General features: G+C 32.2%; 1 protein-coding gene across 8 annotated transcripts; it reads left to right on the top strand.

Annotated features, from left to right (window-relative positions):
• The first annotated feature begins 840 nt into the window (after positions 1-840).
• Positions 841-4,671, top strand: LOC123884291. Of its 8 annotated transcripts, none has more exons than XR_006800729.1 (5): positions 850-1,094; positions 2,157-2,201; positions 2,328-2,493; positions 3,068-3,252; positions 3,488-4,463. XR_006800729.1 is itself a non-coding variant. In XM_045933367.1 (4 exons), exons 2-4 carry the CDS (start codon positions 2,162-2,164, stop codon positions 3,198-3,200), a joined length of 339 nt encoding a protein of 112 aa, XP_045789323.1. In that variant the 5' UTR covers positions 863-1,094; positions 2,160-2,161; the 3' UTR covers positions 3,201-4,463. The 8 variants fall into 8 exon arrangements, 2 of the variants coding, with proteins under 2 accessions (XP_045789322.1, XP_045789323.1); XR_006800732.1 differs by having other exon boundaries at positions 858-1,094; positions 3,068-3,612; positions 4,091-4,671; XR_006800733.1 differs by having other exon boundaries at positions 862-1,094; positions 3,319-3,576.
• Positions 4,672-11,451: the final 6,780 nt, after the last annotated feature.

The following is an 11,451-nucleotide window of genomic DNA, read 5'->3' as shown; positions in this document are numbered from 1 at the left end:
TGATAGCAAGATTGTTGTTTTCTTGCATCCAAGCAATTTATGATATAAGCCAACTGGTCCGATGAATCTCCCATTTTTTTATTGTTTTTTTTTCTGTCTAAATAAAATGAAGAGAAAAATAAAAACCGAGTCAAATAAAATCTAAAAAAATAATTAAAAATAACACCTAAAATCTCTAAAAATCAAACAAATCTAAATATAATTTTTTGGGATTTTTTTAAATGTATGAAAAATTCAAAAAAAATAAAAAGTGATCTAAACGAAGGAATTTCGCAATTTCAGCCTCAATTTTCGTATCAAAGGTACGAAAGTTTTGTTCCTTGATTTTTTTCGGATTTGTGGACCAAATTTCGGATCAATCTGAGATATCAACCGAAAATTAACTACTTTTCAGCTTCACTGCAAAATTCAACGTCAGAACCTGAAACACAACAAAAACTCACAAAACAAAAAGTGTTAGTAACGTTAGTTAGTTCTAAATTTTACTAATCCTAATCCACTACAAGAAAAATGGGTTTTAGCTTCAAATTTTTTAGCGTCAGCCACGACACGGACGCTACTAGCGTCTCTTTTGAGTCTGATTGACAGACGCTACTGTATTTTTATTATTTTAATTTAATATTTAAAGTTAGCGTCTGCTTTTGGAGACACCATGGAGACGCTATGAAAAAATAAATAAATAATTCATTTTATAATTTTTTTATTATTTCATTGAGTCTGCTGAGGCGGACTCTAATGATAAATTAAATAAAATAAAAAACTATTTGTTAAGCGCCAAAATTTTTCACTAATTTTCAGTTCCCACTTTTATTTCATTCCCACACAGCAATAATATGAATTAATTATATTTTCTTTACCAATTACCCAAATATATGAAGTGACAAAAAAAAAAATCAAAGACACAAAAATGGAACTTGAGATCTATTCCTAATCCCTCCGCCGTCGAAGAAGCATTTGGCGCAACTCTCCTTCAAACTCTCGTTGCCGTCGAAGAACAACTCTCCTTCAATCTCTTGTCGCGCATCTCTCCTCTCCGTTGCCGTTGAAGAACCTCAAAATTACTCGGCCGTTTACCATCGTTTTCACGATTCCAAGTAAGTAACTTCATCTCTTCACAAATTTCTGCACTTCATGTTCTTTATAGTTTGTTCCTTCAATTTTAAGGTCATGTCAAAAATCAATTTTAGGTCATGGTTGGATTCACTTTTGGGAGAGCCAAAAGGGATTCTTTAATATCTAAAATTGATTTTTGACATGTTTTAGAGGTTTCTAACAGTGATTAGAATTGATTCCTAGGGTTAGTAAACTCTAATCCTAGGGTTTCAGTATTTTTTTTAGTGAAACCATTCATTTCTCCTTCTGATTCCGATTCAAACATCCTCCATCTTACCCATTTATCGATTAGTAAACTCTATTGCTAGTGTTTCAGTGATTTGGTTTTTTATGTTGGTGTATTAGTAGTTTATCTTGTTTAAGCTAATGAGATGATTGTGTTGTTGTCATTCTAGAACTATTTTGCAGATTTGTTGTTTGTTAACTTGTAAATTTCAATAATGACCCTGTTGGGATTGACTTAGATACTTGATTTCTTATCTCACTAATGATTGTGTGGGCTTTTGTTGGTATAAAATATAAATATATGATTAACATTTTATTACTTGAGTTAAATGTTGAGTGTGGAATTAACAACTTATTACTTAATTTAATTGTTGAACTGTTAATATTTTAATTTTTTATGGTTTCAATTTAATTCATTCGTAACTGGCAATTTGATCTACAAGAAAATAGAGATTTAATATAAGTTTTGAATATTGAAAATTTGAGTAAATTTGAGAAATGAGTGAAATTTTGTAGCTTTAGAAGTGGGCTTGGTTTGGTTGTTGCTGTCCTTTTTGTATTTGAGCTTCACAATGCGAAATGAATCATTTGCCTACTTCTGCTTGTAGGCCTCACAGTGCTAACTGTTTGATTAATGAATCAAATGAAGTTGATCATTAGGCTTATCTAAGCATTTATGGTACCTTTGGATTTTCTGCATAATTATGCAGAAAACTATGTCATGTTTGATTTGTTTCTTAAATTCTTAAAACTAACTGTTTCATATTATTATAATTCTTACATGTTTGACTATCTATTTTTCCCCCTCTTGTGCCAAGGAGAGATGATGATAGGAAGATCATTATACGACTTTATAGTAAAGGGTAAGTTACATATATGAAACAATCTTAATTAACCCCTCATTTGACTGATTAGATAATTGTCACTACATGATGCATTGTTATTTCAAGATTGATCCGTAACTCTATGATTTTATCAATATTTTGTAGGCTCATTCCTCCCATTGAAGTTGCGAAGGCCATTAATTATGCAATACGAAATCAGTGACGAGTTCTTGAAATTCTTCGATCAAAATAAGACCACCGAGCTTCGTCAAGAGGCAGAGCGGTCTACACCTCAGGCCGCAAGGATCATATTGAAGTGGCACTTGAACTTGTAAGTATTAAATTCACATGTAAACAACTTCATTATAATTAAATAATTTCATGTACCTCTGATTAAAAAATTATGTAGGATGTGAAAAGTATATGTCCTGCCAATTTTAATTGTAGAATCTCCTTGGCTCTTTAGGTAGAAAGTAGAAAGTAGTATAATGATATTCCAAAACAAATATAGATTCATTTTGGGACAAGGAAGAATTAAAATCTATCCAAATACTTGAATATGCAGCAACAACAATAGTGTTGAGGTTTATTATAATGTGTATTCATAGTGCAATTATAATTTCCTTTTCTAGCATTAGTTCAAAGCTTACGCAGCTTCAGTTATAGGAGAATGCACCGACACAACCACCACTGTTAAGAGCAACGTTGAGACATTTACTCGAGGTTTATAGCTTACATAGCAGTTTTACTTGTTTGTTTCTTTGTAACTGTTTTAACTCCACGATTATATATGGACTGCCAAATTTTGTTGGTTCATGCATTTACATTCAATGAAATCTCCTTTATCTCTTGCATATGTTCCACCAGTTTGACACTGCTGTCACCACTTTATTGTTGGACTTTAGGTATTCTGGACATGGGACAAGATTACATGACTTGACATGGTGTGGTGTAAGAAAATACTCAACATTACTTGATTATATCATACTTTTTGGTGAGAAAAAGATAGTACGAAAGAATCAAGAACAATATAAGTGAGGCTAATGTGCTATTAGCATGATTGGACATGTGGAATCAAAGCAAGATTAAGGTATATTCTAAAATTACATATACAATAATTGAAATATAACTTTCATAAATTTTTATCCCTTTACAGGACTTTGGATCTCACAAGATACATATTGTTTACTTCTCTAGTATTGAATATTCTTAATTTAAGTATATTCTTTTTATTTTGAAATATTTTGATTGACTAAAATAAAAGTAAAGAACTCTAGCAACATGTCAGAACTAAAATGTATGTCATTGTTGTTTTGCACTTACAGAGTGTATTCTAAGTTGTTCAAACTTTGTCATCCACTTCCATATGTGGCATTATACACACAAAGCTCATTGTGGGAGAGTTTTTTGCATACTCATTGCTATGTTTTTCATGCAGCAAGCTATCGAAGTAAGATAATGATAATGTTTAACTATCTTAAATGTGTTGATATGTTAGACTATCTTAAACTTTCTTTGATAATGTGTTGATAGCTTGCCATAGTTGCTGATAATGCATGTGTTGATAGCTTGTCTCAATATTCATCATTTTGGTTTTGTTAGTTATCTGTTTTAAGCACATATATATTTTCCTGTAATGAATAGAGTCGTTCATGGGTTCATGAGCTATTGAAGCCATCTGGGGTATGCTTAGACACTTGTTTGCTTCTAAACTATTATGGTAGACTAGATGCCTCTATGTGGACAATCTTAAAGAAATATCATTCACTTCTTGTTATCAGCTGATTTATTTGACTGCATATAATTAGGAAAGTGATCAAATATACAAGGAGCTAGGATTTGGGGACATAATTACACTCATATAGTTTATGTGGTTTTTTCTCTAGCTCTTCTCTTGTGTATTAGTTTCTGTTTTTATGGTTTTTTAGGTGAAGGCTTATGGCTTTTTTCCTTTTAGGGGGGGCCTTAGTGTATCCATTTGTTTGGTGTTGCTGCTATTGGTGCTAATTTAATTTTTGCTTTGACACTTTATTGGTGTTTGTACTAGCCGGGTGTTTTTAAGTTCTTTCTTCTAGTGTTTTGTAGTCCTTTAATGTTTCTTTGGTTGGGCTTTGGTCTTGTAATGGTAACGTGTTAGTACCTTGTATTCTTAGGTCAAGACTTCTCATCTCTAGGTAGAAAATTCTTGTGGTCAAGACTTGAAGATCTTGTTCACAAATGTTTCTTGTTTCTCAGTTATTTCATTATAGTTACTATCTTTGAGATGTCATGCATGGGATGATATCTCGTAATCTTAACAAATGTCTATCTAGTTGCATGATGGGAATGCGGCACTGGATGCAATTGGGTTGTTAATGCCATTGTGTTCTTGACTTTCTTTTATGCCTTTGACTCTTTATCTTTGGTTTTGATGACCTTAATGAGTACATTGGTAGAGATTTTATGATTGTTATCTTTGGTTTTGATATTTTAATGAATATATTGGTAGAGATTTTATGGTTGTGAGAAATTATGGTCGAAAACTATGAAAGATAATAATTTTTTGATGTATTTTTAGAAATACAGGATAGGTTCCTTTCTAGGATGAGTTTTTTAAATTAAAAAATAAAAAACAAAAGCGTCTGCTTTAGCGGACGCTATATAATTCAGAAACTAAAATATAGCATCTATTTAGAGCAGACGCTACATTTAGCGTCTGTCAAGCGGACTCTAAGGGTGACGTTTTATAACACCAATATATATGTGTAGCGTCACCCAAAAATCGAAGCTACTAGCGTCTGCCTCATATACATGCCACTAGCTTCGGCTTAGCATCTAACGGGACGGACGCCAAATAGCGTCTGCTGGACGCAACTGTCTAGCTTCGGGCATTTAAGTGTCTGTCACGATGTAGACGCTAAGATGACGCTAAGTACCTTGTAGCGTCCGCTTTTTGCCATTTAGCGTCTCTTTTTGGCCGACGCTCCAAAGCAGTTTTCTTGTAGTGATCAGAGATCCCCGGCAACGGCGCCAATTTGATCACTGTCGTTTCGTGATCAAAATAAGTTTTAATTAAGAAAAGTAGTAACAAGGTAGTTAACCTTGGTCGTCTCACAAGGACCTCTAATTTAATAATTAGTAAAAATAAGAACAATGAATAACACAATTAAATATGGGGTTTTGGGTTTGTTTAGATCGAAAGAGTAGTATTAGAAATTCAATTGATAAAAAGACGATCAATCCATTGGTTTTGGGAAAACTTCGTTATGATTCTATCCTCGGTTCACATAAAATATTGTTTATATATTCATGCCTTGGTTGGTTTATAAGACCGATTATACAAGCGATAAACAGTTTATACGAATTCATTCGATTAAGCAAAGAATGTGTTCAACTAACCATGAGTAGTGAACAAGCGTCACTTAGAACACGGTTTGTATCATGACAGATTTCGACCAACCCTTTTTTGCTAAGCGCGAAAAAAACCTATATCAATTCCTATTCGAACTAGTCATACAAGCGATGAATCAATCCGAAAAGTCTCACAATATATAACTCAAAATAGAGATTAAGCATCACTATATTCGAGTTTCATAAATAAATAAAGAGCATGAATTGATAAGAGAAGACAATAAATAAATAAACTGAATTACTATTAAGAATTGAACCTCAAGAAGTCATGAACGATGTTCCCGTATACCAATGGATCAACCTAGGGTTGCTAGTTCTCCATGAGAATGTAGCAGCCTTTCTTTTCTATTTTTTTGCGTGAAATCGGAAATCTTCTGAAACCCTAGCTGTGTTTTTGCTTAAGTACTCATAGAAAATTGGGCTTAAAAAGCTACGGGTCGAAAAACATAAGTTTGACCCGAAATTACATTATTTTCATAAAGTCTGGAACATAAACGTAAATATTTGACTTCTTTGCACTCCGAACTGGGTTCTGGCCTTAACATGAAAGTTGTAGCTCTTTCTCTTATCTTTCCAACGCATATTCGCACACCTCAATCCGATACTCGTAGCTCAAGTTATGACCTGTAGAGTGAGCAGGATCAATATGCAATTAAATCCGAAAATTAATCAAAGAAATACATTAGAGCTCAATTATGACCCAAAGTTTAGAAACATGGTAAAAAGTTAATATTAGGCTAGAAAAGCTTCCAATATGCCAAAGTACAAAGCCATAAAATATGTGCCAAATTGCACTGATCACACACCCATAATTGTATAATCTCAAGAATCAAGACATAAATAAAACGAAAATGCTCAAGGGTACGACATATTTTATCGTAACAATCGCACGACCACATACTATATGTATTAATTAACCTTGGAGAATGAGTGAATAGTTTAATTGTGGCTATACCTCCAATGACATACTTAAAAAAAATTACTTTGGCACTTTTTTATGATTTATAGTTTTATATATTTTGGTTAAATTAATAAGTAACTAAAAGTTTGAACCGATGAACTCTCGATTGATTCAGTTTTTGGTGTTTTTTAAAAATGAAGTCGAACTAAACTAATCGGTTTGGTTCGGATACTTTAGTCGGTTTGTGTTCTGATCCGATCTTAAGTCCACACTGCCGAGAAATTGTCCGCTTTAGGGTTAACTCGTCACAATTTTTTCATTTGGAGAAAATGCGCCTCAGTGGCTTGAAAGGTGTGAGTGTTGTATATATATAAACTACTGTTAGCCTCGATTACCAAGCGATGTGATACTATTTTGGAGTATCCAGAATAGTTTGTGATGTTTTCGAAGTGCCATGCTTTTTTACTTAATATTAGCGTAGGCATAGTATATTTTTCTTTATTTTTTTTTAAGAAAGAGGAATCCGGGACCATATCAACAATTTCGTGGGCTTGGACTTCTTCTGCTGACATAAAAAAATGGACCTTCTATTTCGATTCATTATTTATTTTTTTTAAGATACGTTTCACGACCCATTTCAAAATCGAAAAGACCGCCCAGATTACCAAAGCAACGGCCAAGTAATAGGAGATCTGGTTGAAGAATCGGTCATTCTTCCATAGGCGCTTTAGAGATTCCATTAAAAAAAAGACGCCTTTCCTGAGCATTTTCTCTATAAATAAACGGAAACTGGCAAAAGTCATTTTTGCCAGTTTCACCAAATCTTTTTTCAAGACTTCACTGCTATTATTTTTTATCCAATATATTTCCTGCTATAATTTTTTCAATCACGCATAAACATTTGTCCATTTGGATTGACTTATTTTTGAGCTTATGCAAAACAGTTTATGTAAATAAATAAGTTTTTATACATTATTATAAACTTTTCAAAGTAGTTTATGAAAAAACAGCTTATAAAAATATAATTTTTGTTAGTGAAAACCCATAAATTAACATAAAGTTTTATTTATTTGCATAAGCAATGTTTATATGCTTAAAAATAAGCCGAATCCAAATGGACCCTAATGTAATCAATCATCACCATACAGATAAGACAATGGTTTTTTCAATTCAAACAAATCTCACAGAATACAATCCATAAGTTTGCAAATCTTTTATATTATAAGCTTGTATACACAAGCAAACCCTAAACCCTAATTTGTTTTCCCTGTTTTTCCTCCATTTTATCTTGCAATTTTTATTAAAAAATAATACAATTTTGTCTTGACTAGGATTCGAACCCGCAACCCTTTAGTGGAAGGCAATATTTCCAACCACTATGGCAATTATACCAATTGTGATTAAAATTATGTGCAATAATTGATAAGCACCATCAATTTTAAAAGTATATCGTATCAAAATTATTGTTGACTATATTATTCATCACGAAATATTTTTATGTCTTTCCTGATCAATGATTTTTTTTCTACCGGATCATAAATTTAGAGAATAATTATCATGTGAGATTTAGAAAGTTATTATCACGTGTGATTTGGAAAGTTATTATCAAATTCAATTATGCTAAATCAATTTTTTTTGCAATACAACCAAACACAACCATAGTCATGTCACTAATCACATTCATTATTTTGATTTAAACATTGCAAATTTAATATTAACCGATGATCAATTGATACAATATGTACTAGCAGATATTGAGATGATGTTACGTAGTTGTGGGAAGAGTTTAAAAGATTATTCTCCAATGCCTAGAGCAGACACATCATTAGTTCATGATATACAAAATAGTTTAATACACGACGAATTGAATTATAACAGACAATCATTAACTGAGGAACATGTTAGATTGATGTCAACTATGACTTCAGAGCAACGTAAAGTATATGACACAATCATGACAAGAGTTAACGAAAACAAACCTGGTGTGTTTTTTATTTATGGTTATGGCGGTACAGGGAAGACATTTATCTGGAGGGCCATGTCAGCCGCATTACGCTCAAAAGGTGAGATAGTTTTAACAGTTGCCTCAAGTGGGATCGCTGCATTGCTTATACCTGGCGGTAGAACAACACATTCAAGATTTTGTATTCCTCTAAATGTTGACGAGTTTTCAACATGTACTATAGTTCCTAAAAGCCCTTTGATGCTATTAATACAAAAAGCAAAGCTCATTATATGGGTGGGTTGAAGCACCAATGATGCACAAACACTGTTTCAAAGCTGTTGATCGAACTTTAAAAGATATTCTCAAGTCTGTTGATGAAAAAAATAAACACATTCTCTTCGGTGGAAAAATTGTTGTTTTTGGTGGAGATTTTAGACAAATTCTACCAGTAATACCCAAAGGTACAAGGTCAGAAGTTGTTCATGCTACTATTAATTCTTCGGTTCTTTGGAATTTTTGTGAAGTTTTAACATTTAGTAAAAACATGAGGCTTCTCGGTGGTGCTTCGAGTGCAGACGTTGAACAAAGAAGATTGTTTTCTGAATGAGTTTTGGGTGTTGGCGATGGAGAAATTGGAGATGACAAAGACGATGATTTAGAACTTGACATTCCATCAGATTTATTGTTCCAAATTCAGGTGATCCTCTTGCTTCTATCGTTGAAACCACATATCCCCAACTTTTACAAAACATGAACGATATAACGTATTTCCAAAGTAGAGCTATACTAGCTCTTAAAAATTCAATAGTCGACACAATAAATGATTATATGTTGGATTTAATTCCTGGTGAAGAAAAAACATATTTGAGTTTGATACTCCACTCACACAAAATGTAGACGGTCAAACAGTGGGTGATGTTCATACTCCCGAATTTTTGAACATGATTTCTACGTCGGAAGTTTCAAATCTCAAGTTGAGACTTAAAGTTGGAGTTCCAGTTATGCTATTAAGGAATTTGAATAAAAAATTAGGATTATGCAATGGAACAAGACTTATTATTACGAGATTGGGAAAACGTGCTCTTGAAGGAAAAATTATTTAAGGAAGTAATATTGGTAATCAGGTTTTCATACCTAGATTTTCTCTAACACCATCTGACGTGAGAATTCCTTTTAAATTTCAACGGAGACAGTTTCCTATAATGATTTCTTTTGCGATGATTATTAATAAGAGTCAGGGACAATCTTTAAAGCATGTTGGGATATATCTTCCGTCGCCAGTGTTTTCACATGGTCAGTTGTATGTTGCAATTTCAAGAGTTACTTCTTGAAAAGGATTAAAAATATTGATCATCGATGATAATAGTGAAGATACGACTAAGAATTTGAATGTGGTCTATAAGAAAATCTTCCGTAATATAACATAATTTTCTTTGTATGAATATTTATCCAAAATTATTGGTGAACTATCGTTTAATGTTACTCAACTTTTTTCATACACCTTACATTATCAGAATTATCATATCTTATTTAATCATTATATAACTTACAACTAATCTGACCCGGACCCGTGCACCGCACGGGTCGATGTTCTAGTAAATTAATATTAAAATTATTAGATGACATTAAACCACCAGATGATTAACTAGATTCTAACATAAAAAAAAAATAGTGATTAAGTAATCAAGGCTTGCAAGCAAGTGAGGCAAATTAAGTGTCATCGTGCAACATAGACGAACAATCAGTCGTGCTATAGCACTGTTGTAAATAAAATCGTTCCTATCATTATGTACCAAAAAAAAAAAGAAAAATCGTTCCTATCGTGAAATGACCCAACTCAACAATAATTCCCAACTACTAATGGTAGCAAACCAATAATTTTGATAGTTTGTAAATTTGTAACAGAAGAGCACAAATTTTATGATTAGTGTTGTTAGTTGATACTTGAAGGAGTAGCAACTATAACAATAATAAATCTATAAGAACTTCACTTGAATATAAGGGGGTGTATTGAATTTTGATTTCATGGGATATTAAAAGATTTTTTTATGACAAAAAATTCTTGAGGTATTTAATTAAGATTTTTACAAAAGTTAAATAAATCTCATGGTATTCAATTAAGACAAACATGATTTTTTTTTCAGGCAACAAAATCCGTTGATATTCAATTGAGATTTGTTACTATTTTTAAAATGTCTAATGGTATTCAAAAGTCTATTGATTTTGATGGATTTTTCTTTGGAATGGATTTTGAGAAACGTTTTAGTTGAAAATACACTTAATAGACTTTTTCAACAATCTCACCAAAAGCCGAGACTTTTTTGAACTCTCCAAAACTTTTTATTTTCATCATCACTGTATCAATTTCTTTTTTCATACTTGATAGAATTTTTCAACAATCTCACCAAAAGCCGAGACTTTTTTGAACTCTCCAAAACTTTTTATTTTTATCATCACTGTATCATTTTTTTTTCATTGCACTTTATCAAATTTCTTCTTCTTTATTACTTTCGCAGTTCATCATCGCTACACCCCTTCTTCTTTTCTTTGTTCACTTTTTCAAGAATCTCACCAAAAAACATGAGACTTTTTCAAACTCTCCAAGATTTTTTACTTTCATCATCATTATACCAGTTCTTCTTCTTTTTTACCTATCAAATATGCTTTTTTGCAAAAAATATTTTAACAGTTTCCAGCAATTTTTTCCAGCAATTTTTATACAAACTTTTGATTCATTACAACTTTTTCCAGCAATTTTTTTTCCTTACATTCACCTGCTTCTGTTTCCCATCAATGGTGATAGTGGTTTTTATTTGTGATTGGAAACATATACGGAAAAAAAATGTAAGGTTTTTTTTTTTTTCTATTTGAATATTTGGATTTCCAAAAAATATAATTTCTTTTATTAAAATTTATGGCCACGTCTATCATGCACCCTTTTAGCATGCACCCCCTGTTACACCCCCTCTTTTTAACAGTTTTACCGTGGGCCCACATGGGAGTTGAAAAATCAAAAAATTGAAAAGCATTATGAGATTACGGTTTTGTCCCTC

The sequence above is a fragment of the Trifolium pratense genome, linkage group LG5 (genome assembly GCF_020283565.1).
Source record: "Trifolium pratense cultivar HEN17-A07 linkage group LG5, ARS_RC_1.1, whole genome shotgun sequence".
NCBI lineage: Eukaryota > Viridiplantae > Streptophyta > Magnoliopsida > Fabales > Fabaceae > Trifolium > Trifolium pratense.
This window is presented reverse-complemented; position numbering and strand designations above follow the sequence as displayed.